The sequence below is a fragment of the Cebidichthys violaceus genome, unplaced genomic scaffold (assembly GCF_023349555.1).
Source record: "Cebidichthys violaceus isolate CVI_PGR_0920_01 unplaced genomic scaffold, fCebVio1.0.p SCAF_5, whole genome shotgun sequence".
Classification (NCBI taxonomy): domain Eukaryota; kingdom Metazoa; phylum Chordata; class Actinopteri; order Perciformes; family Stichaeidae; genus Cebidichthys; species Cebidichthys violaceus.
This window is the reverse complement of record NW_027176705.1, coordinates 1,859,986-1,887,917: the sequence shown is the minus strand read 5'-3', so window position 1 is coordinate 1,887,917 and position 27,932 is coordinate 1,859,986. Positions and strand designations below refer to the sequence as shown.

General features: G+C 45.4%; 1 protein-coding gene across 1 annotated transcript in view; it reads right to left on the bottom strand.

The window, feature by feature from the left end:
• Positions 1-26,056, bottom strand: part of fto (FTO alpha-ketoglutarate dependent dioxygenase) — a 113,716-nt gene extending 87,660 nt beyond the window's left edge. Inside the window, exons 1-4 of the mRNA XM_068730185.1 lie at positions 25,971-26,056; positions 5,987-6,064; positions 4,723-5,758; positions 2,271-2,396 (exon numbers count right to left, since the gene is read on the bottom strand). Of these exons, the coding sequence (XP_068586286.1) occupies positions 2,271-2,396; positions 4,723-5,758; positions 5,987-6,064; positions 25,971-26,012 (1,282 nt within the window). The 5' untranslated portion in view covers positions 26,013-26,056. The remainder of the gene's footprint in view (positions 1-2,270; positions 2,397-4,722; positions 5,759-5,986; positions 6,065-25,970) is intronic.
• Between the last annotated feature and the right edge of the window lie 1,876 nt (positions 26,057-27,932).

Here is a 27,932-nt window from a genome sequence, read left to right as displayed (position 1 = left end):
GTGCGTGCATATGTTCGTGCATTGTGCCAAGTATTTAATTCAGGTAGACCGACAAAGCGTTAGACATGCCAAGGACTGTGTGTGAGCTGCTATCGTTGTGCAGCAGTTGGCCTCTCAAGGGCGTACTCACCAAGTGGAGCATAAATCCCCACTGATCCGCGACAGTCAAGTCCCATTAGAATGGTCTGCACAACAGCCCATCACTCTATTATCATGGCTGGCCTGAAACTGACTGTTCTATTGTAAATCTTATCCAGCTAAAGGAGGTCGGCTTCAAGCCCTGTCAGGCTGAATATTAGGTACAGACATCGCTGCTCTCAGATGAAAACACAGCCGCTTCAAATGCGCCAACTTCAGGAATCCATTAAAAAACCTTCCTATTCCTCGATTGTAATAATTCAGATCGGCAAACACTTGAGCATAATGTAGATGAAGTAGATAGTAGATGGAGACGAGACAAAACAAGCAAAGCAGCTTCCTGTGTAGCATGTTTGGAATTTACACTTTTCCCTGATGCTAACAAAACAGCAGTTTCTCCCCTGCTGTAGTCATGCTGATTAATCCAGAATGCAGCTACTTATAATACAGCATTTGTATTATGCATCTGCTGTTGTAAACCTTGACAGGCACCAGGTACGCTAGCTGTACAGCATGTGGACAGCCCATGTGTTGGTGCACCTATGACACACTATGTCCCTGCAATAAAAAAAGGAACCGGTTCTCGACATTTTTTGGTTCAGGTTCTGCCTTTGGACCATAAATCACCAGCACCATTTCACGTATCAAGCCCTACCAGGGGAGACGCTGAATTGACTTGTGGAGGCCAGCACATGGAAAAAATAACCCATTGCGCTGTTCGGTGAAATATGGGGTATATATTGTGTACTTTAACAGTACAGGTACAAATCTCACTAACCAAAACCTCCTCTTGAGTGAATGTACGTTTTGTAGTTTGGTTATATGTTTTAAATTTGTAGAATGGGTCTCGTGGGATCTCGGGCAAAAAAACCTAAAATGAAATTCAAGAAAAACATCAAAGAAAAACACAAAAGTTTAAAGTTTAAAGTAAAGCGCATCTTCTCCAAAAATGTGTTTGATATAGGACTGTAGATCACGTCAGTCGCAACCCTCTGACTCCATATTCTGCTCTGCTGTAAATCTGAGCAGTGTATTTATGATTTTGACATTCATGCAGCGTGCTCAGGTAGGGCTTCAGTGTCTTCATAAAACAGCACATGTGATTGTACACTATGGATGTACGAATTTACTGTTGGAAGAATCCAAGCGGCAATCTTTTAATCACAAAGTCTCTCTAATCACTGGGTCAAATATGTACATTATCACACACCTAGCAGGTTGGATGAAAAAATATATGAAATATGGAAATAAAAGAAAGTTAATTTGTTGAGTTGAATTTCTAGAGAAATAAGCAGCAACAGGGACTACAGTAAAAAGGCATTAGCCAATCCAAGTTGGGTAATTTTGATAAATATCATGGATGAATATGGTGTTCAGACTGCACTGTTGATCAGTTTGAACAGTTAAAGTGAATATTTTGTTGTTTTTTTGTGTACAAATGACATAAATAAATCACTGATTTAACAAAAAATACAGTAATTCATTGAGCAGATGAGGGAAAGACTGACTTAAGATTGTACTGTAAAGTATGTCTATCCCTGAAAACCAATGAGAGCAGAGTGCCTTTAAGAACGACAAAACTTAACTTAACTCCTCGTTCATCTGAACGCGAGCTTCTGCTGTGAGGTGGATGAATGTCCTCACACTCACAAAACATGAGAAAGTGTGGAGGTGTCTGCTGCAGCCAGAAAGCATTAAGCTGTGATTTACTCCCATGTGGCTCACTGTCGGTCCTCTCCATAGAGACATAGTCAGCACTGGGTCACAGGACTTCAAAAAATAACATTTGGCTTTCCTAACCTCTCTAATGCACACAATTTCATGGAATCTTAAAGCTCCGTGTTCAGGCCAAGTCACCACACACACACACACACACACACACACACACACACACACACACACACACACACACACCTCAGCTCCACTTCTCCTGCGGAGAGGGTTAGAAGAAGAGAATAAAGCATGAGTGGGAAGTGCATCCTGCTGGCATGGGTCATTTGGGACAAAGTACAAGAAACACTCAAACGCGGGGTAATAAACGTGTTCCTTCCTCCAAAGTCAGACACACCGGTGAAAGTTGTGTGGGCAACGTGTTTACATGTGCATGCGTGTTTACGGGGAAGATTTAGTACCTCTCATGTAATAGCAGTCTCCAGACTCCAGCGGCAGCGTCAGGCCAGGTGTGCGGATGTCCCATGCTACCTTGAGCCCAATCCTCCAGCATGCCTCCTCACTGCTGCCTCCCTCACTGCTCTCACCTGTCAGTCACACACAGCCCAACTCACTGTAACATTTGCATTTTACATTTATATTCACATTTCAGGCGTTTTGGTTTGACAGTTTCACCCAGCGTGACTTAAACTGAGTGTAAAAGTGCAATAGGCTTAGATTCCTCACATTTTCATGGGAAAGCATGTGGTTTATCGCCATAGAATGACGGCTATTTAACACAATATTAATCCCAACCGCTTTTTTTCACATCTGAAAATACAAGTGATATCTGGGTAAGGCAGTGCTAAAACGCTATAACAATGCCTTAAATGTAGCCAAAATGAACAAATAGAATGAAACAGTAAGGAGTGCAGTGATTAAAACCATACCGCTCAAACAAGGGATGTAAGATGTAAGCCTTTGTCTCTAAAAGGTAAGAATCACTTAACTGCAGAGCGAAGATGATATGTGTTGGCTGTTAGCAACGGATCTTTATGCCGTCATTATGCTGTGCAAGAGGAAATAGTTGGATAAAAGCCCTTGATGTTGTTTCGTGAGTGTGTGTTATTGGACAGCAGGTATCCTATGATATTCCTGTTTCTGAACCCAGTCGCTGTAACCACCTCCCCTGTTCTTCTCTCTCCTTCCATTCTTACACGGCATACTAAGAAAACAAGATTTGGCCTGGCTGGCCAACACCCTTCAGCAAAATCAATACTAAAGTCTTTCTGGGCCTCTCTGCCTCACAGCTGCCTTTTCCTTTGCTCAGCACGGATAAATAGTAACTTAATTTCCAGCCATTGTGCTCTGAGAGCCAGCTAATGGCAGCACTCCCCAAGGCCTCGGGAATGGTGGAATATCATCCTCTGTGCCGGAAAATGTTCAGTCGTGGCAGATTCCTTTGGATCAGCGCAGCTGGGAAAAACACTCAGAACACTCCGCTGGCTGAAAAACAAGGTGAGGCTGCTCAAAGAGAAAGGAGAAGAAGAAAAAAAAGCCTATCAAAGGGAGCAGGTGTGATGCAAAACGTCTAATCACCGTGCATCTAAGGTATCTAATGTACTGTGTTTCTTTCTTCTCATGGGCCAATTTAAGAAACGTGACCTTATTGTGAAAGTGCAACATTCCCCAAGGTAACAATTTCATTAGCCTGGTTCTGGGAGTCCTCAGAGCTCCACCACACTTTCCTCTCTAAAGTCTGGAGCTGTGGGGTCATTCAGGACTAGAAAAGACGCAGCTGCTGAGCACTGCAAGGTGTGATGCCACGGTGTTTGAAGCTCGTGTTCACAGGGTCAGAGTTGAAATGGCCTAGAACAAATCATCGAAACAGGCCGCTGTAGCAGGTGTTTCTGGTTAAGCAACCACAATGAAGAAAGCCCAGCTGTAAAGTGGGTCGGGATGTCAGAGCAGTTGGCATCTCACCTGTTTGATATTGTAAAATTACAGTTTCAAGACACAGATGCAGACCGTGCAGCCCGTAAAACAGGCAGCGCTCCCACTGTTGACAGCACAGTACATGCTGAACTACAGCTGCACTTTAATCTGCCTCCACAACAGGAAAGCATGTTCTGTTGTCCTTCCAGCCTTTGGAAGGTCCAAGGAATGATCTGGTGAGTGGCTGCTCAAGGGAAATTATATTTGAAAACCCACTCATTTTGTTTGAGAGTAAAGGACAAAGAGCAACTTCTTTAATCATTAGTATAGTGAGTAATTCAATCTTCCATAGTTGCTTTGCTCTAGCAAGCGATGTTCCTCTCTCACTGAGATCCTCTATCAACTCGATCAGCACGCACTATCAGCTCTTGAAAGAGTGCACATTCCATAATTAGGAGACGTCGTATCATCCATACAGTACAGTCCAGGAACACTTATCAAAGCAGGGCTCATTATTCCATATCAGATAATTGCACATCGATCATTTCTTGGGGAAATGATTTAGATGAGATGCGGCGTGTGTGCGATAAGGCCTGTTTGTTAAGACTGCGCCATTCAGTGCATGTTAAGAGCTCAGATCCACATGTCTGTGATCTCCTGACGCGCGCTCGGCGATAAGGCTGTCGGCAGCGAGCCGGTGATGACATTTGATAATGCCCTGACACTATCACGTAGATGGATCTGATGGCTGCGTCACCAGAGGCCGTGTCTACAGCTGCTACCGCTCTGCTGTAGGGCCATAATACACAAGGTTAGCTGTATCTGATCCACCACAAAGCCACTGAGATAAGTTGATGGGATATTGAAGGGAAAGAGAAAAACGGAATTTTAATTTCAGAAACAACATGACATACTTTGGATTTAAGTGCCTAAAGTGTTAAATCTTGGGATCTCAACTATTGTTATACAATTTGAAGCTATTTTAGATTTGACGCTTACCTTTGTCATTGTGACAGCTATAGCTGTAAACAGCCACTGGAGAATGACTGATGAGGTTCTCATCGTGGTGCCACCCTACTGCCATTTTCCCCATGCCATAGTAAGGTTCCTCTTTGAGCTGGCTCATAGCGGCTGGGTCCATGTAGTTGAGTAAGGTGACATTGAACTTGACCGGACCGGTGCACACCTGTCGAGGACTCGGCTGGGAACACCCCTGCCCGCTTGCCTGTTCCTCCCTGTCTTTAATGTGGTGATCTGACAAGCTGTGCTTGAGTTGTGCCACAGGTTTCTCCGGGTCCCCTAGTCCCGCAGGTTTAATCTCCGCGCCGCTGACAGCATTAGGCGCCCAGCCGGGGAGTTTTCCTTCGCTGTGTTCCGATCCCGCAGCGACAGCCGATTCGCTTGGTTTGACCTGGCGGGACTCTCCCTCCTCACTGCTGGGTTTGGACTCCGTCTCCCATTCGCCTTCTTGTTTGGACCCAGAGCAGCCTTCATCGCTGTGTTTCGACTCAATGTCCCATTCCTCGCTGTGCTTGGACTCCGTGTCCCCCTCCTCACTCTGTCGGGACTCAGAGTCCCCCCCGTCACTATTTTTGGAGTCTTCGCTGTGTTTAGACCCTGCGTCCCCCTCTTCACCCTGTTTGACGTCTGCCTCCCCCTTCGCACCTTGTGTAAGCCTGTCTCCTTCCTTCAGCAGAGACACATCAGAGCAAAAGAAGGTGTTAAGCTCACACAATGCCTTGCAAGCGGCCCTAAAATCCGGGTCACAACAGTTTTGTCCTTTGAGCTCAGTCTCCTCGCTGTGCCAGGGGATGGCAAAGAGCCGTGTGTCCAGATAGCGATAGGTGTGGCCCGGCTCACCCAGCAGAGTCCGTGACACGGCGGTGAATACATCTCGTTCACGGATCCGAACCAAATCTCTCAGGAGGCAGCCCTTCCTTCTCAGGGTGAACAGAGCCGTCTGCACCCGGCCATGGAGCTCGGCGGGCAGCGAGACGGATCTCCTCAGAACCAGGCCGGAGTAACTGGAGTCCCACTTGGGAACACAAGACATTCTTATTAGGGGGATCATGACACACAAAAACAAAACAAACAAAAGGAAATTACAATCTTATTTGGAAAGCATGCTTCTTGCTCCAATCTTGAGCAAAATATTAGACAATACAGGGCTGTAAGAGCAGGTTATAGAAGACAAAAGGCCGCTGTAGGCTTTTTAAAGTGGAGCTCATATCAGTAGCATAATGCCGACGTGTGGCTGGCTCACCAGTTGCTGATAGCCCCGATCTGAAGGTCCCAGAAAGGGGATCTTCTGGTCTCCCAACTCCTGCAGTAGCTTCCGCCTCTTTGAAACACAACACAGTAAAACAGGCTGATAAGTAGCAGCAGGAACCTTCTGCATGTAGCTCGTGCATTTTTAGTTTTTGTTTACGTACTCACTTTGGTGTCTAAGTTATCAAATACCTCTATTAAAATATATACAGTGTATTAGTTTTGGGGAATTGCAGAGATGGTGTGAGGGGCAAACTGTGACTTCTGTTTACCTTAAAGCATCCACACCAAGGTGCTGTGATTGGTCACATAAATTACAAAATGATCTCACATAACAAACAGTAGAAAGACATAAGAGTGTGTGAGACACAAATCTCTTATGGGCCTGTATGGCCTACATAAGTCAGAGTCTGGCTCTACTGCCACTTCCACTGTGGCACTTTATTTTAAAGTACTGGAAACACAATCGTTAAATACAAGACTGCCTTTGGTCTGTGGGACGTGAATACATTTCCAACCATCGTACCTTGCCTCACTATAAATATATTCGTTAGAAATAGCGTCACATACTGGAGCATACGGACTAACAAGAACAAACTAAAATCAATTTATTATTTGGGGATCAAATAAGTAAATTAGTTTTAACAAATGAAGCTCTCAAACACAAGCAGAGATAGCACTGGAACCCGGTCATTTTCATTGACGTCTCACATTTTAATGATTTCGTGAAGGCTGCCGCGGGGTTCCTCGCAACCTTATAAAAGATGCCCTGTGCCAAACAGAGCTCGCCCAATAAAAACGTCAACCTGGTGGAGGGATCAAAGTACTTTTCATTGGGACACATTCCATTCTGACCTGTAAATCCAGTGGCAACTGGCATAAAAACTATATGCCCAAATAAATTTCACAACTATTTCCCCACCCTGCCTTCCGTGTGTGCGGAGGTATGTGTGAAGGCATTGTATCTGTGCGCATATGTTGGGTCAGACCCTCAATATCATTCCCCACAGGTGCACACACATACATACACACGCACACACACACACACACACACACACACACACACACACACACACACACACACACACACACACACACACACACACACACACACACACACACACACACACACACACACAGCGCCGCATGGCGTCTCAGCAGCAGGGGAAGGAGGAACATCAGCGACATGCCACTGCCTTTTTACATCTTTAAAAGTTTTGCATGAATGGCCTTGTGCATCAACCACCGTGCGGTCGTGATGGTTTGAGGAGAGACGACCCCGTGTATATTTCCGAGACATTTACAACAGGCGCCTCGCATTTCAACTGCCCTAATAATGCCAAAGACCTCATGCGGCACACTGCAGGGAATATGGGAACTGGCTGCCAAAACATGTCCCGACTTTAAGAGTGAAATAAAATGTCCTGTTAATAACATTAAAGTGCAGGTATGAAAGGATGCGTGTCCTGACTCAAAAGGGGTCTGGATCAAAAAAAAAAGAAGAGGGCAAGCGGTGAAGTATGTGCATTAAAGACAGGAGGGAGGGAAACAGAGCCCAGTAACGCAGGCGGAAGAAATGGGAGGGCATCAGATCAGAAGCAGTTTGGTGAATTTACCTTCAGGGCTGAGTCTTTACCTTAGGCTAAACAACACAACACCTGCTGAAAGTTTTCTTAAAGGATGCACATGAGTGTACAGGCCTTCCAAGTTATTCCGGAACAAACAAAAACAGACTCGCAGACAGTTGGAATGTAAAAAACAAAACAACATGCACTATTCATGGCCAGACTGCACTCAAAGGCTGTTGGAAGAAATTGACAACCTGACACACATTCATTGGTGTCAAATTCAAACTCATGACAGAAGCTCAAGATATCAAGGTGAGGCTCTGGGCGAGTGTTGTCTGCGTCTGTGTGTATCTGCGTGTGTGTGTGTGTGTGTGTGTGTGTGTGTGTGTGTGTGTGCGCGTGTGTGTTTTTATCCGTGCGTTGCTGAAAGCCTGTACAGATCCATATCCTGGCATCCATCTGCTGTAAGTAAGATCCTTACAGTCTGCTTTGGTCACACCACCGCTGTGTACACAAGCACGGAAGTGTGCCTTCATACTGTGTGTGTGTGTGTGTGTGTGTGTGTGTGTGTGTGTGTGTGTGTGTCTAAGGCTCCACTAGCTATACACACACATACATGGCCATCTCAAAAACACGCAGCCGGGGTAGCGAGCATGATGCCTCAACGCCAATCGCACACAACCAGGGCCGTCACACACATGTCGGAAACATCAAGCTACTCAGAAATTCCACAGAAAAAAAGGAAAGACAAGAAGTTACCGGAGCCCTCTGAAGCAGATGGACTCTCAGTATCAGAAGGCCGCTGTGTCTGTCTCCCCCGTCTCTGTCTCTGTACCTGATTCTAGAAGGAAAACCACGAGGCTCAAAAAAAAAAAAAAAAAAAGGTCTGCGTTCCTACTCAGACCCAAGAAATGAGATTACCAATCCCATAATAACACAGAGGCGTCACGGTAGCCCTGCCGACCGTCTGCGCTGAGTGATATATCTGATGCTTTTTTTTTTTTTTTTTAATCTCTCTCTTGCTTGATGGGATTATTCCCTCAGCCGGACTGTTTATCACAGAAAAACATATTAGGTAGAATAGAACTCAATTGGTTCGCTTTGATCTTGGCCTATAAGAGATATCAAACTGTGTATCATATATTTATTCATTTCATTTATTTCCCCATTAGTGACACTTCAACGGACACTTTCTTCAAAGCATTCCTCGCGGAGTAGATTAATGTCCAGCGCTTAGCATCAATAGCTAAAAAAAAAAAAAAAGCCAGATAACTCTGCCGCTGTGGGGATAAAACACGTCCAGTCTTGTGTCTGCCCCAGACGGTGCATTGGAACGTACAGGATGTGATAGGACTGCTTAAGGAGGACAAATGAGTCCCGCTGGACTTGTTTAGATCCGGCTGATGCATCTCAAACTGTAGCTACAATGTAGAGTAAGCCCTAAAGATGGCTTGACAAGTCGTCACGTGAAAGCACTTCTTGTGCCTTCCAGTATACGTCATTTTTAGTATTTCCATCTTGGCTGATATCTATTTTTGCCATATTTTCCTCAACACCTCCAGCCAAAGGAGGGCAGCACTCTCTTTTCTCTGCGGGTCAGACCGACTGAATACTCTGGCTCTCATCGGGCCTTGTGACGTGATAAGAGGTAGCTGTGTAATACGGCCCATTGGTACTCGTGTGACACCCGTTTCAGAACCGTTCGTCTTCTGCAAAAGTGATGGTGAATCAACAGTTTTGACAAGTACGGCGGTAAAACTTCAGACTCCGACAGACAAGACTTGTGCGCGTGCATCAAAGGCGCTTCCGCCCCGCTCCATTTGGCGCCGGATCGCAGAATGTCGGGAGCTCGTGTGAAGCGACACGGGGCGTAAAGAAGGGCGACCCCGTCGGAACATTCGTGTTTGCGTGGGTGATGCACAGAACGTCTGCGGGAGCTTTGAATTCAGCTTTGATCTGAGAAAAGAACTGAGGAAAAAAAACACACACTCATGAAAACACAACCTGTAGTCAAGTTGGTTCCATAAAGGTCTCTATAGTTCTATAGTTCATCTACCTCATCTTCGAGGTATGTCACTAACTCAAACTATGGTGAGAAAACACAGCACCTAGGTGCCACCACACACAAATACCTACAGAGTCACACACACACACGACCACAGAGAGGTTCCACTTTCACTGCAGAGCTTCTTGAGATTATCACTTTTAACGACTTTCTAAAATGTATCTAAAAAAATGTGTCCACCCTACCTGATACACAAACTGAAAAACAGCAGCTCCAGTACCAGTTACAATGTCATAAATTACCTCTTTTAACTATTTTACAGATCATCTCATAATTCATGCATGCCAAGCTAAAAAAAACAAAAAACATTCAGGGCAAAAAATTAACCATTTCTTAATTCTGACATTTTCTTTACAGCCACTTGTGGCATTCATTTATTTTGAGAGTACCAGCTAGAAGTTTGGTGACTCAGTGTGATGGCTGACTGGGCAGACGGGTCAACGGCTAACCGGAATGTGTGGCAGTTGACCTCAGAGCCGAGGCGTCGGTAATGTGTAAACCTGTGTCTCCACACGCTCAGGACCAGCCCATGAATATGAATGAGGTCAGTCAGGAGGATGTTGCCAGAAACATCTGAAAAAAAACCTGTTTCAGCTTTCGGCTACTTTTCCTGTTGATTGTTGTTGATTCTTCTCCGGATAATCTGTATTATCCTGAGATGTATTTACAGATTCAATTTGGCGCGTAGGCGTAGCCCATGCAAATAACACGGATCAGATGTTTACGTCTATATTAAGAACATAATCCTCAGCATGTTTTTCGTATGGACACAAATTGCAGAATGGGTCATATTAATTTAATCATTTTCAGACACTTGTTTGGTTTTGCTTTTTCCAAATAAGAAACAGAAAAAGGAAAGAAAAGAAAAAAATAGCCAGAAATAACTGCGGATGAATGCCATGCCATTAAACTCTGCATATTTAATTTAAAATCAAGGTGGTGATATATATATATATATATATATATATATATATATATATATATATATATATATATATATATATATATATATATATATATATATATTGACAGACACTTTCAACATGTGTTCGGTGGGGGTCCACAGGTGGAGTACGTGATGACAAATGGCAGACAAGGCCGGCTCTGGCCCCGTTAATTGTTGTTGGAGGCTGAAGGCTGCGTCGCTCATTTCACCTCGCGACAGGTCGGCGGGGGACGCGATCATTAATATTAGAACATTTCCATCCATCTACCTGAAAACAGGAGGCCAGTCATTTAAAGGGCTGGCGCTGGGCAGACCTTTCACGCCCTGTTTATATCACTGATCCAAGCACATTACCAGAGCTGTGGGGGACCACTGCCGGTCATTAATTACATTAACACACACACACACACACACACACACACACACACACACACACACACACACACACACACACACACCCTTTATTGGCACCCAGTCACATTTGAGAAATGTCACACGTGCTAGATAAGGTACACTAACACACACATCCGGGGGGGGGGGGAGAAAAAAAAAAAAAAAAAAAAAAAAGGTACTGGACCTCGTCTGTTTTTTGATCTCTCTCACTGCACCTGACAGGCCGTACAGAGAGACCCAGCTTCTCCAGATCAATCATTCAAAAGTATTTACAAATGCAGAAAGCCAGACACAGACAGGTTGGCACATGGCCACTCTGTTTAAGTGCTTTTCAATGTGTCTGTGGTGTCAACATCTATTTCACACTTATCTACACCTCAAAGGGGGGAAAAAAAAGATGTTCCGGTGACCTTTAGCAAGTGTCAAATGTGAAGAGGAGAAGAGGAGAAAGAGAGAAGGGCGATTCGAGAGATCTGTCCATGTATGCCTTGCATAACCTTTTTATTTATCAGGGAAAGATTGACTGAGCGCGCTCTTTATTAGAAACATACCAGCGGCTTCACACTCACATACTTCCTGTACATCTAAAGATTGCTGTACACCCAGTGCAGGATTCAAACTAGCAGCCTTTTTTTTTTTTTGTTGCAAGAGCAGCAGTATGAGCTCTTGGCTGCCGTGACCGACATACAAGGACCATTTGCCATTTTGCCTTAATTGTTAGTTTGCGGCCCGGGCCGTAATGTTTCCATTAAGATTATGTCGATCGAGAAAAGCTTTTTAGTTTTCACCTTCAAATTACAACATGCTCTCATGAGGTCAGCTGTTTTCCATGCGGAATGGCCGGTTTTAATGCAGACGCAGTCCCTTGGTATTCAGTCAGGGTCCGGTTCAGCCCGGGGTAAGTCGGGAGGGGGGGGGGGGGGGGGTGAGAAAAGGAGGAAGGGGAAGGAGAAATGGACGGAAGGAGGAGAAGGAGAGGAAGGAGAGCGTTGATTGAAAGACTGTGATTAGCAGTTTCCAGCAGGGCTCCAGGGCCACTGAGTTGTTCTAACAGGGTTGTCGCGTCTCGAGGTGCAGTCAAGGAGAAGTCAGTGCTTTAGAAGGCTCCCTCAATTTCTCCATTTCCCCCTCCTTCCCTCCCCTCGCTCGCTCGCTCTCACCACCCAGCCACACTTTTCCTGGCCCTCCAAAAAAAAAATCAATATGGCTGTGTAAAGTGCAGCTCGGCCCAGGGGGGAGGGCCAGCTAGCTGTAGGGGCTGGATGCAGAGCTTACAGGGAGGACAAGAGGCGTCCTCCAGGCCTGTCCCACAGGCAGTGTCAAGGACAGACCTGAATATCAGAGGACTGAGGCCACCGGATTGCCCTTCCTCTCTCCCTCTCTCTCTCTGTCTCTCCGTCTCTGCTGGCCCGTCTTGGCTGGCTCAGCGGGGCAGAAGAGATCGATAAGCAGGTGGAGCGTTTAAAATCCCCGGCTCCGGAGGGCCGACGTTACGCTCCTCAGAGCCCAGCGGACCAGCGCATCGCTCAGGGCAGAGCAGCTGGATGGATGGATGAGTGGGCGGGCATGTGCTAGTCGCACCTAGTCATTGAAAGGTTTGTGATTTGTGACAATAAACAATTCAATAGCACTTAGCCATACACAGTGTCTGAGGGGTGTAAGAGCCAGACTCTTCACACACACACTGCCATTGTCTCAACATGTCACAGATGAGAAGCATTCAGGCAGGTCAGGCAGCTATGGACCAGCCTGGTACCGTATCTCACAGTAACGCAGTACCTGTAATGCTACTATGATGCAGAATAAAGCATGTAAAATGGCCTTTAAAAAAAACTATAAAAATAGAAATGCCATGTACATTGTCAACAGCAGTGTTCCTCATTTCCATACAGTAGGCTTGACGAGGAAGCCTGTACATGACGTGGATGAAGTGTGCAAGGAGGATTTCAGTTCTGCCGCGTGTCTCCGTGTGTGAGTGACTGATCACAGTGGAAGTGGCTTGTGTCTCTAATCCGGTACCACTGTTAGACTGAGCAAAGACCCGGCTCTGTGTACCGCGGCGCGGGTTGATCAAACCCATCATGTGACAGGCAACCTCTTCAAATGACGATGATTTCCCAGCTCTGTGTCCTTTTCGGCTCCCATATTAGATCATCTTCTGACACTGCCGAGTCTGCTACTTCATCTGGGATAAAGATGATGTGCAAGCCGACCGGAGGGGCTGGGAGTCAAGGGTAAACGAGGGGCTGAGACAGGGGGTACTGCGCCGCATTGGCTGACAGCTGTGACAATTATCATGTGGTATATTATAACCTTATGCTAAACTTAAGATTTGATGAAGTATGTTGCTTGACAAAACACTTCCAAAGGACATTTTACCATCAACAGCTAGAATGAAGAAGAAAAAAAGCAGATCATACGATACATTTTTCCTATCAATCGTCAAAATGTGACTTGGTGTTCTACTTTTTAACTATATCATATTTTTCTAAATATATGGTATTATAAACAAGCTTGAGCCGTGGCTTAAGTACAAATGCTGACAATGACCTGAGCCACTAGAAAAACATATGGCACAAAACAGATGTGGACTGAACATCTAGGACAGGTCTAATTCTATCTCATGTAGTCTTTGACCCAGATAAACTGGCATTATGATGGGACCTCAGATTAATATTGAATTAAGGGCCGAATATCATTTGTGGCTGTTTACACGGCCCGTCAGCCCGTCTTCCTGGAATCCTGAAGCAGATAAGTTTGCTATAATGGCATTAGCCAAATCCCGAAGTATAGCAGACGGCACTTGTCTTGCTTGAGAAGCCACCTCATTTCTTTATTTATTTTTCCTTCACTCATTGTGAACAAAGGGGAAATATTCTACCAGGAATTGAATAGCTTAATCCTCTTTTCACTCTTCCCAGTAGCTTGAATGGTGACAGATTAACATCCTGGAGGTTTACGAACCCAGCCATTTGAAAATGTAATTGCTGGTGCGACACTGCATGCATGTGTTTAAGTTGAGGGTTAATATTAAAGCTTAAAACACACACATGTGCTGGAATCAGGGGGGGACGCGGGGGACGGGGACAAGGGGACGGGGGACGTGACCAGGTTGGGCCAGACCCAAAGTCAGTAAAGCCCAGGCGGGACGGCCCATTCTGTCACGTACGTATCAGGGAGTCGCAAAGCTGTCCCAAACCCTCGCTAGGCGCCATAGTTACTGTTCACTTCTGCTAATTATTACAGCCAATCAGAGGGGTTAACGGGGCGGAGCCTGGCCAGACCATGTTCTGGGGCATTTAACAGCTGGCAGGAACGGAGGTGAATGCATTACACACTGCCCTCATCCAATAAAAATAAAACACCCTGACATCTGAGGTGTACTTAGCATGGAAGGGAAAAGGGAGGAAGTGAGGGAGCCAAGAAAGAAGGGATCAAGAGAGGGAGGGGGAAGAGGAGGGTGGGCTGGGGTGAAGAAGGGGGAGAGAGCATCTGATAACATGATGTCCAAGTGCCACCTAGTGACAGCTTCCCAGCTCCTCTGGTCCTTAAGGCTCCAGAGCATTGGGGGGGGGGGGGACAGATGAAGCGACTCAGGACGGTGGTACTGTATATCAGTAGCATATTGTTTTATTCTTCCAGACGTGTCAGCGAGCAGTCTGAACCGTTTTATCTCAAATTACAACACACAGTAAGACGATGACGTTCAGAAATGATGTTGATTTTAATCACTTTACATCTCGTTTCCAAAACCCAATCAAGTTAAAAAAATAAATAAAAACGAAGTCCTTCCTCAAGTGACCTATCTGTGTGTTCAGCTGAGGGAGCGGGCCTGTAACACTGCACTGGTATGCTGGTGGACCTGGACTCCTATAGGTCCCCTCCCCTCATTAACCCAGGTATAAATCACACTCTGCCGATGCCCAGAGGTGAGAAGGATGAGAGTGGAGGTGAGCTTGAAATAATGCTTATGTCACGGCGGGTCAGCCCTCCATTATGGCCGTTTCAAAAACTATTAATCTTGCTTGTAGTCAGTGGCCTAGAAATAATTACTTCATCTAACCCATGTAATACAGCATGACCAGCAGTCGAGCCTGGTCAATTTGAGGCTCGGGAGGAAGGCTGGGGGGGGGGGGGGGGGGGGGGGGCATAGAGAAAGGGAGTGAGAGAGAAACGGGGGAGAGCCACAAATTACCAGGCCCTGTCTCCTGCTACTGGGTGACTGATGTCCTGCTCACTTCAGCTGTGGCCTTTTACACTCCCAACACTGATTTAAATAGATACATACACACGTGCACGCTCTGAGAGGCACATCATGTATGAGCACACATATGTACGCACATTAATCCATGATTAAATACATACACACTGAGTGACATCATTTTAAACAAGGGTTCAAAACCCTAAAATTAGATCTCGAAGACTCAAAACGCAGCATTCCATTTGTTTTAGTTCGCACGCAGAACTGAGCCCGATCAAAGCAAACCACGAACTGGCTAAACATCCTTTCGATACTACACAAAACTAAAAATCCATATGTGTTCAAGTGAAAGTATTTTCCTTCGTTGTCAGTCAGAAGCAATTGTGAAAGCCGTGCTATAACACGCAAGCATTTAAAACCCACGCTGTGGGTAAACAGAGGCGCCGCTGCAAACTCAGGCCGCATGAACGTCACAGGAAGTATATGTATGTATGGAGTGACATAAATAAATGCAGCCCTCCAGTGGCTGTCACAGCTGGCATTGCAGGTGCAAATTTAATTAGTCAAGGTGAAGTCTCCCCTTGTTGTCTGAGAAGGGGGAGGGGGGGGAGGGTCCTCGCCATGCACGGCTGTAAACACGCACTATATCCTAATCAGGTGTCACCGCAGCGTTTGATCAGCCTGCGAAAACTTGTCACGAATCCCCCAGCAGAGAGTGGGCCGGGGGGGGGGGGGAGAACAAAGGAAAAGAGCTGTCACCGGAGAACAGGGTGGTGCTGGAGACGGCGGTGGCTGTGGATGAAGAGAGTTTGCCCATTAGCAGTCTCTCCTCCACTCCCCTTAACGTCTCCCCTCCTCTGGTTGTTCTGTGGCTATACCTTGGAGTACATAACACGCCTTACTGTATCCCGTCTGCGCTTCCGCTCTGAGGAAAATCTCAACCACAGCTGTCACACTCGTTGCTTCACAACCGCCAACAAAGCTTCCCCCGAAAGAAAACCCCAAATACGTTTGTTTACCTCCCAAGAAAGCTACAAACTGCGCTCGTTTTGCTTTTATCAAGCGCCATTCTGAGTCGTTGGGTCCTCCTAGAAAAAGCCTGGAGAACATGGGAGGTGCGGTTCTCCTCCCGCCCGGCCGCCTGCAGGCTGCTCTGAGGCAGTGCAGAGGAACACACGCGCCATTAGTTACTGTTTACCTTTCAGTTTGGGCGATATTGAATACATTAGCCGATTGAACCTCGTAAGAAACACAGGCGAGTGACAAGGCCCAATCGTCTTTGCGACTACCATGGTAACTGAGATTACAGGCTAACAAAGCGCAGACAGGGGGAAGAAATATTTAAAACCCGAATAGTGATACATAAATTAATTAAAGGACAAAAAAACAAGTGGAGAATTAAAGTTGGAACATCTGTCAGCGACTTAGCTTCCCAACGTAATACCAGTGTTAGAACATTTATACCCTTGAAGTTAATGATCCCCTCTTTAATTGACAGTCAAGGAAAAACCGGCTGCGGCAGCATCCTGCCGAGACACCGATAAGAGCCCCCCCCCCCCCAAAAATAAAATAAAAAAACAGTTTAAAGAACCTTGGCACTAATCCCTATTGTCATCCCAGCGCAGCAGAAGGACTTACAAACACAGATAACTCCGGCGAAGCTGTCTATTTCTCAGGAGTTATGGGGACAGCCGAAGCCGCTGCGCGCCTCGAATCAGTCACTCAGATTAGCCCAATCCCTCTGTGCTGTCAGTCAGCCGAGACAGTAGCCTGTCACCACATTTACATGAGTCCATCTCATACGTGACAATGCCCCCCCTATATAGATGACAATGGCTGAGGAAGGGGTCCACTCGCTGGCAGATTGCGGGCGTGCGGCGTGGCAGACGGGCTGTTGTTGGATTAAGCTCACGGTGCTCTTTCCGTGCTCGCGTCTCCGCTGACACTCCAACAACAAGTTTAAGGAGTCTTAACCATCGCCGTTTTTTTTCCATAGTGGAGAGAATGTGGGAGATGTATGTCAGATGAAACACACATACACCTACACTGACAAACACCGATACACAGACACACACGCACACACACACACACACACACACACACATATAAGGATAAACTTCAAATAACTTAGAAGTACAGAATGACTGTTAGCTTAACTAGTTTATGTCTTCCCCAAAGTTGGCTTCAAGCACGACTTTAATCCACCTACTTCACTTAACATGGGGAAGCTCAAAGAATAAAAGGGGAAAACAACATAAAATGAAGTAGGCCCTATATAAAACATCTGGATCAGTCTCCATCTTGAATGAACACAAGCACGATGGCTATTAAAAAGCCAAACCCCGTAAAACAAATCTCCAAACTTTGGGGTGTCAAGTTATTCAGGGATTAGTTCCCGCCGAGTACGAGTTTGTACTTTTAAACGAACGTGTGATACTTGGCGGCACCTGAGAGCTCACAGTGTGTTTGCTGCTTTTTATGCTCCTGTGGCTCACTCCACTTCAGACAGTCCTGCAACAAATGACAGTGGATGCCCTCTACATAACAGGGCCAGTGCAAGCATGACACAGGGGTTGACAACTGAACCCTCATACTCCCTCACCCCTGCCACGGCTACACACACACACACACACACACACACACACACACACACACACACACACACACACACACACACACACAAATAGCCCCGCAAACAGCCCTGACATGACCGCTCAGCAGCCCTTCCTAACCCCTCCTTGTGTTTTTTTTTCTCTCTCCATCTCACTGGAGACAACCCTCAATTCAGGACCGTTTTAGCCAGGCAAGTGGATGTGACCCGCTGCCCTCCAGTCAGGCTCATCTGAATAAACAGCGTTGAGGAAACAGGCAGAGGAGGGAAAATCTGCCTACATTACGATAGGAAGAGAGGAGATGGGATTCAGCCATGGGGCGCTTTTCTTTATGCACGTTTGATCAAGTGCTTGACAGCGCCGGTGGATGGAATTACGGACTGTTGAACAAAAAAGTTGCGGTGTGGGTGTTCAGCGTGCGCGAGTGTGTGAGTGTGTGAGTGTGCATGTTTGTGCAGTTCAGTCTGGACAGCCGGGTTTCTCCGTGGCCTGACAGTGTTCGGCTTGTGACAAGCCTGCCGCGCCACACCACCACATACAAAGCGCAACCCGCCCACCAAGCCTTCCAGCGAGTCCATCACTCAGGAACGGCCGAGGGAAGAGCCGTGAGAAGAGGTCAGACGTGGAGGAGACGAGGTGGGAGGAGAAGAGGATGAGGAAGAAGAGGAAGGAGGGAGGGCTGGTCAGGGGTTAAGTGTAGAGAAGACAGCGATGAAAGGCAACTGTCATGCACCAGTGCTCGCCCAGGAGCACCTGTCTCGAGAAGAACATGCAAAGTGTGCCGGTCACGTCCTGACAATACCCCCACTTTTCTACACACACACACACACACACACACACACACACACACACACAAACACACATATACAAGCTCACAGGAAAGGGCTGATGCTCCACCGTTGGAAAGGCATCGCCTGTCTGACAGCATGCCAGTCAAGCTGTCGTTGGCTCCTTCGCATATGCAAGGAAAAGTTAGGCTGATGAAGAAAAAAAACACACAGGGGCTCAGAGAGAAAAAAAAAAGAATCACTGAGACATGAACAGACTACCTGAAGTGAGGAGACACTTCTCAAAGACTTGATGCAGAGTAAATGCTGGAACGAACAGTACAAAAAGCTCCATGAAAGCAAATCCAAGATAACCAGGAAACCGGCGTGTTAGAATTAGAATATTTGCTAATCGATCAACATACAAAGTTGAATCGTTACGCCTGACATAATTACCATCACACCCCATAAACAACACAGATCTATTTTTCAATATCGCTCATGTTTGTTTTACAAGTAGAAACTACCTGTTGTATTTTGAGGAAGCCATGTGTACCTCCAGCTGGCTAAGCTAATTGCAATGCTAAAACCTGGCACCGGCTAAAAGGAGGCACCGCGTATGTTCAGCCTCTACAAAGCAACAAGCTCACCGCCAGGTATTTTAACACACTTTCATTGCTCATGTTTATGGAAAAGAGCTTATGATGTACAAATTAACAGTTACTATTTACAGCGCCTCGTGAACCTGGTCTCCTGCAGCTTTTGTGAATGAAGGGTTTTGGACTTTCTATTGGAACCAGATGTTGGGCAACACCTTGGCAGTCGGCCCTTTTACTTTATTGGAAAGGTGAGTCATTACAAAGGGAAAAATAAATTCACAAATAAACGGCAGGCGCACTGATCTGTCTTATGTTTGCTTTGCAGAGGGAGATCATTTTATTAGAGTTAGCTAGAATTAGCAACAACCGTGGCGGCTATGACCGGGCTCCAGACTGACCTTCTACACTTCTACACCTGAGTTAACTAGGTGCAGCAGCACATCATGTAGGTTCACACAGAGATTTTCACCATGCCTACAGTTCCTATCCACAATGGTCATATCTTAAAACAATATGTAAACGATCGTTTTGGGTCAATGTTTTTGGGTCTACATGTCCTGTAAAGCATTAAGAATGAGCGATAAGGACGCGTGAATTGCTCGCAATACAACTGTGTGAATAAGGCCAGGTTTTAATACAATCCTGTATGTTTACATGTGTAAACATGTTGGTATAAGAGTAGCGTAATGTGTGCGTAGTAGTGTTTGGGCGAGCAACAGAGACAAAATGAAGTTGGATGCGCTCACAGCAGTCAGTTGTTGTCTCGTTGAATAGTTGAATATTACTTCTGAGGGAAGAATTACTGAAACATTTTTGGAGACAGACGTAAGGAGCACCGCTGCATTTTTTTGGTGCCGAAAAAATTATCAATTGTTTTTTCTTTGAACTACCAGCATGTTTGAGGTTGCAAGAGTTTCACACATATACACACACAGAGACCGACCTGCTGAGTGAAATTAAAATGTTTAGTTGCACTCGACAAGAGTTTTGGTTGTTGGTCGCACTCTGAAGCCCTGTATGAAGTATTCAGGCCGGTTAGTCTGAGACTGAATGAGTCTGATGCAATATCACCTGTGTAAATGTTCATCTTTCCAATATCCATTGTGCTAATCAAGCCTATAGAAAGCAGCCTCAACACACACACACACACACACACACACACACACACACACACACACACACACACACACACACAGAAGAGTGTGTTCATACACACACACGCACACACACACACACACACACACACACACACACACACAGACACATTCAAAGACACCCATACCTCACACTTACACCCATAAAGCTAAACAAAATCCCACACACGCACAGACAGACAGACAGACGGACAGACACACACACACACACACACACCAGAATGCCAAACAAACAGAAATGGAAAATAACGACTAGCCCGGATCATAGCCTCGAGTGGCTAATGAACCCCCAGGAGACTCTTGCCTCTGTGTACGAGTTGAGAGGGTCACTCCCATGTTTATTCAGCACATGTCCGATGAGCCACCGCCATCTATTGATTGAACTGATTATTCTATGTCTCTCTTGTGACGGGACACATGCATGACAGATGAACCCTACTTGAGCGGGTCACATTTGATGTAATCTCATTGAATCTGACGGCTGATCTGGTCGCCCAGTTTGCATGAGCCACGCCGCGGCCTTGTTTGCGAATACGCTGACATCTGTGGCTAATGCCTCAACACTAATACGAGGTGCTCGGTAGGGGCTGTCAGACACGTGAGCTGTCAAGGGCTGTTTGGCCAATCTTAGTGACTGCTTCCATGAGAGAAACCATCCGGGTGGTAAATGCTAGCAATAGCGATATACTAAGTATCGCTACCTAAAGGGGTATTTCACAAATGTCTTAACATTGATTTTTTTTTTAAATTTGGATAGAGCGAAGGCCGCTAGAGGACATCAAACTAAGCCAGATTGCATGGGTGTAAGACATGAATTATGTTGCCTCATATCTGCTATCATATCTTGCTTCATGCCACATGGTAGCCAACCAGTCAGAGGTTAGACGGCAGCTGTAACCCTCTGCAGATGTCCCTTTTAGTTACAGTTTGACTCACTACGGCGTTCAATCCCCAAGCCACGCCAAACTGTAATGCCAAGCATGAGCCTATCTCTGTTTAAATGTTCAGTAAGATCAAAGGGCCTCGCAAGCACACACAGGAGTCCGTGACAGGCCATCTCAGCCATGTACCCTGAGATAATGCAGGCGGGGCCGTAAAAGCTGATATCCTTCCAGATGCAAACCAAATGTAGACATCATGCACCTCTACAATGGTATGCATTCAACACAGACCACTATAAAAACAAAAGGTGGTGGGAGATGAGGGAACAACATCATATTGATCATGAGAAGCTAACCCAACACTAACTTGGATCAACATTTTTATCTCAAAGAACCGGCTCTCTCACGTCACCAGTTGTAGGGCATAAAGGGAATTTAATAATTACTTTAAAGATGACCCTTACCCTAACCCTTTTATCAGGGACATCTTTAAAACTAAGACTCACCCTCCGTCACTCTTACTGCAGCGCTCCAAAATTAATGTTAAACTAAAATGTCAATTCTTTCGAAACTAAACAATAATATGAACTATGAGCAGTATTGTAAAACACATTACATGTCATACGACTATTTAGCCTGTTGGCTGAATTAGTTTGAAGAGAAGCTTGACCGACCGAGTCGATCTGTAAACACACCTCAGTCCAAATATATGAGCCAAAGATCAAACAGGAAAAACAAGGTAAAGACATGTTGAGGAAAAGCGCAGCGGCAGACTAATCAGCCCCCTCCAACGCTCACATAGCAAATCAATGAAATACCTGGGGCCTCGGGCCTGCGCTATATTACACACCAAAACTTCATATTCACTCATTGATTTTACTTTTCAGAATAGTATATCACTGAACTCCAATGGGAGTAGAATATAGAGGCCGGGGCTGAGGTCAACCCTCTCGTGGACGGATGTTTGCACAATATTGATGGCGCAAGCAGAAAGAAATGACTAACTATCTGGATCAATAGCTAGTTTCCCTAGCCAACGACAGGTTGTTCCAGATGGAAATATATAAATACTTCTTTATGGCTGCAGCAATGGCCCTAACGAACAGGGCTAAATGCCCCCCTTAAGGTAAACTCTTTGATTAGCCAGGGCCAGAGGTGACAAGTGCGGTCTGCTGATGCTCCTATACGCCACGCTTCCAATGGCCTGAGGATGCTAATGCACACAGGGGCCCAGTAAAGGGGCCACGGATATGACAGGTCACAAGCCCTGGGCAGAGTGCTCTGTGCTACCTGACCCTGCTATTCATTTGTAATGATGATGGGCCCAGGCTACGCCGTTCTCGGTCATGTTCAAGTAATGCATACCATGAATAATTTAGGAAATCTTTTCTGCAGTTTTCATATAAAGCCACTTTTCTAATTGCAGTAATCAGAACTGCAACTGGTAGGTCCAGTATAGTTAGGGCCTGAAGAAACATATTTGCAAGTGGAATTCTCCAATTTTCAGCCACATGAAGCACGAATGAAGTTAAATATGTGGAGCTTTGAGTAATCAACTCTGTTGGCACAGGAACTGCCTGTTCTTATTTACAGCACAACACAATTACTGCGAACAACACCCAACCTCACAGCTTGCCCTGCTCCACAGCGGCCAATGGGGCCATAAAGAGGGAGGAACCACATAATTGCCTGCTCTTTAATTAAATGAAAGCTATAAGGTTCATTTGCCTCCTTTTTTCTACACGTCGAACTGGCCAGCCCACTGCTCAAGACCTCCCAGACGCCATCCCTGCTCGGCCCTAAATCATGACTGGATAGACTGCCCGACGGGTCCCTGCTGGACACACAGTGGCCGCCCAGCGGCAAGGCCAGAGCAGGCCATGCGGTGGATCGACACCTAGCCGGCGATAAGTAATTCTGTAGAGGATTAGCAGCATGATAGCCTGATCAATACTGTGTGCTCAGGCCATTAGGAATGCAGCGAGGAAATGACCCCCTCCGGTAATAAAGCAGGGCATCTGGGTTCTCCTTCATTTGCCAGCTCCATTAGTGTAATGGTATCATTATCTGCCACAGTCGTATTTTTTTCTGAGCCCTGGCTTTTCCACAGTTGGGCCGGCGGGGGTCTGATGAAGCTGTGAGAGCCCCCATGCAGAGTGTTCCCCTTTCTACCATTCTATACAGAGCCGAGGTGTAAATCTAGCTCTGTTGGAGCTTATGTGCTACCCTGCCTTAGGTATCCAAACCCATGTTTTATGTCAGCACCCAGCACTATTTCTCCATTATTGGCTCATTAATAGAGCGAGCAGCATGTAGCTCGGGTTAAAAGGGAGAAAAAGATGGCCGGCAGAGCGCAAAGCTGCTGAATGTGCTGAATCCGACACCCCCCCCTCTTGCTAAAACACCAGGCCTGACATGACAGGACGTCGGCATTAGTCGCCATAAATCGTTTCCTTTACACTAATTCACCACCTAACATTTTGTGCGGGAGAATTGATTAACCATGTCTGGATGTGTGGCCACATAATCAGCTTTTACCTCGGTAGTTGTTAATTTAACAGAATTGCCAAGGGAAACACAAACCATTTTAATGAGTGTTCAGAAATTAAATACCCTAAACAGCTTGCACTAGGTGCCACAACCAGAGCAAAGCAATGAGGCTGATCTAAGCAATGGGCTGGGCTGAGCCCGAGACCTCACAACATCTGGTGACCCTGTGTGATCATTACTTAGCCTGCCGCTCTCACTCACACACACACACACACGCACACACACACACTTCCTGTTTCGACACAGCACTTTATACTTGTCATCACCGTCCAAATGGCGAGCTTGCATCAAAGACAGCATTAAAACATCGGGTTAAGGGGACAGGGTCAGGGCCGTTTTCACACTTACCAGGACATGAGTGAAATTTCATCCTGTGATGACAATACTGATAAAACATAATGAAATGTTTTCAATTCATTAGGGTATTTTCATTAGGCAAGTTGAATGTTGCCATGAGGAGGACATTCATGGAAATGTAGCTATTTGAGACACTAGATGGTAATTACAAACAGTCTGCGATTGTTTGTCTGACAATGTCCGATGGATCCATCCATAAAAATGTTTTATTATTTTGTATTTTTTAAATTCAAATATATGTGAATTAACGTGGATGGGGTGTGAATAACTCTCCCGGTGAAAATAGGCAAATGTCCTATTGTATTTCATGGAAAGGATATATATAGACTATGGCATCCCACCTGTCAGTGTGCTGTACTGACCTGCTGTGGTGGGATTTTCTAAGGAGATAGTGTATTCATTTGGCACTAATCTGATGGTGCTTGCATTCCCTAACTCACAATGACAGTGGGCCTACATATCGGATTCCTCACTTTGTGCAGCATTGCAGACATTGCACACACCTACTGGATAAGACGACCATCATATCCAAGTTATTAGTTATCATACTATCTGTACAACAGAAAAAATACAGTGGCCAAAACGCATGCAGCTCTTTCCGTGGCTTCTCGACAGTCATGCAGTCATTTTACAATTAAATTCCTCTCGCTCATCCTTATATTCATCTATAAAGAAAGGAAGCTAAGCCATTAGGTCTGTGCAGTTCTGCCTGACTGCCTGAGGGCCAGCTGGAATGAGTTCTCTCTCTGAGCCGCTCATCTGGCCGCCATGGCTGCTTTCATAAACAGGAGGAACCACGTCTTACATAGTTTCACTGCTGTCTGACATGATCCAAACATATGTGCCACGACAGACGGCATCCAATTCAGGAGATACGAGGAGGAACAGACAGAGAGTCAGACAGACAGACACCATGACCATAGGCGAAACACATCCCAGGATGCCTGCACGCCAGAGCTTCTCTTCCTTCCTTTCCTTTAGGGTCTCAACGAAAACCACAAAGTTACGGGTTTTAGGCTGCAGCGGGTGGAAAGCCCGAATAAGCCGAGGTCAGCACGAAACACCGCTTAACGCACCAGCGCACACAACAGTTGGTCAGCACGGATTACATACATGCACTCCATCACTGCTCATCCTGCACACACCTCACTGGTACAGTTCAGCAGGTTCTACAGATGGCATATTCACAGAGGGAATTATTTAAGGACGGCCATCACTACATTAGTCGACAACTCGTCATTTCTAGAGCACCAGTTCTTATGCACTGTATCTACTGTAAAGCCTGAAGCAGCTGTGGGCTGCTGGACTGGCACCATGCCAACTGTAAAATACCCTACACACTAACTTGACCATTTGTTTTTACTGTTGCACTGGGCTGTTCCTTACTGCTCCACTACTAAGAATCGATTCATTGTTCGTTCTCCAAACTACACTGGCATCACAAATTACGCTTAAACGGTCCCTTTTGTTTGTTTTTATTAATATCTTAATTCCTACAACCTATAAAACAGTTCTGAGTTGAACTATGTTCTTACAAATAACGTTACCCTACATGCTGTGATTCGTATCGTGTTATCAGTTGATATGGGGCGGTGCCGAGACGTTTATCCCGCGAGCTACAGCTTCTCCTCGGCAGTGTATTTAGGTGATAAAGCACCGTTTTAATGTAACTGTAATTCTTCATTGTGGAAGTCTGGGGGGGGGGGGGGGGCAGAAAATGGAAAACACAATAAAGGAAACAGGCAAGGTGAGGTATGCGCTGACATTCACGGCTTTGTAGCCGTTAAAAGGCAGCCAGCAGCATCACACGCGGAGCATTAGATATTCAACGAGCGACAGGGCTTAAAAAATATGCCAGACCTAACGGAGAAAAACGCTATCAATACCTTTCTTCTCTTCTCCCCCTCACTGTCACCCGATCTTTTCATGTTCCGGACTTGTGTTTACACTGCCTCGCTTTCTTTAGAGGCGACCCTGGTTCTTGTAGTACACAACTACACGGTATTTCAGTCTATTCTCGTGTTAGAAAGAGCACGTGCACGAGCAGTCTTCTGTGTTATTTTAATCAGAGCCCGGTCGTCAATATTTTCGGTGCAAAATGTTTTTTGGTGGAGAGATTCTTGAAGGGGATTCTAAAAGCGTTGTAATGAGAACTACAAGTCCCAGAGTGAACGTGTGCTCACGGCGGAAGCAGCTTTCGGCACGCTCTAGAGGTTGCACTGCGCAGATGCAGCGCAGGTACAGATTTAAAATGTGCAGATCGGCAAGTTAGAAACTTGTTAAATCTGTGATGTAAAGTTTTACAGCCCTTAAAATGGCTGTGAGATGACAAATAAAAAAATATTCAAAAGCAACTACTACTAGACACTTTTATTAGTATTATCATTATTATTATTATTATTATTATTATTATTATTATTATTATTATTATAACTATTATTAATTATTATATCTGTGGGAGCAGTAGTGGTGGTAGTAGTAGTACTGAAGTTCATTAACTTTTTTTCTGTTTTACATTTAGAAAATTCTAAATATCCTCTTCAAAAATATCCTGGTCTTCAACATGGATATTCAATATGCTTCCCCCTTTATGTAATCAGAAGCAGTTCCACTTTCATCTCAGACTATGTGTAAAAATAGCAATCATACTTTGAACATGCTCCAGTTCAACTCCCGCCAAATTTCTTTCAACTCTTGCATGCATCTTAAATCCAGGTGCTTTTCTGCCGGTGTGGGCTTCAACCACGTCAGCCCTTTTCAACTCACTGCTGATCATGAAAGTGCACCGTAAAATGCACATCAGCGTCCATGTGGCTGCCTTTATGTATCACCCGGTACGCTCAGAGAGTTCATCCTCATAACATGTTTTGAATAGTGCTGAAATGTGTTCTGTCCATTGTTCCCTATCAAAGCACATGTGAAATAGTTTCACGGATGGAGCGGCGATGGTGGTGGGAGGGTGGTGCAGCAGGCGGATTGCAGGGGCCTGAAACACCTGCTACATATTACCATTACAGACTTTGATCAGTGTCTTCATTAGTTTCCTTTGTAATCTCTTTTCTTTTATGGTAGAGCTGACCCAAGTTAGCCGGGTACAATGATTTAACACACATGTTTCTTTCACCTGTCTTGTAAAATGCTCACAAGCTCTCCCACTTTCAAAGTCGTCGGTGTCTCTGGCATCCCTTACTAATAAACGGAGAGGGGGTTCTTTTGATTCCTATTTATAACCTACATTTCCTCTCTTCTGTTCTGGTCCTCCAAAGGGAGTCTATGTTTGAAAAATATCCTTGGAGTCATTTTGTGAAAACTAGATCCATATGCATGGATATATAGTTGTTTTTTTTTCACATTAACATATGTCAGCCTGTAGTGTCAATTTAGAACTACTATGGAGGAAAGAATCGTATGATGTCGTAAATAATTTTTTTTTTATCTTCTAATGTCAAAATCTGCATTCATCCAACCTCCATCACCCCGATCCATCATTACACTATGTTCCTTTTGTGCGTCAAACCATCATTCACATATTCCCACTGTCAATCATCTTTATGCTATAACATTTCAAGGAACAGAGGCTTCTCTGCCTGACTGTTTTTGGCTGAGTCTGTCAGATCTGGGGCTCTTCCAGTGAACATAATGTATAAGGCCTTTACTGGCAGACAGGCCACTTACCTTGTCCGAAAACCCCCGCAGTTGCTTTGTTTTTAATTTCGTCGCTGGTGGCCCATTGGTGGAATGGTGTGAACGTCCTCACAACCCACATGGCTGAAGAATCATATGTGCACATTGGGCCCTATTAAATTTTCATAAAGTATATAAACCATTCAAATCATGTAGTTTAGTTC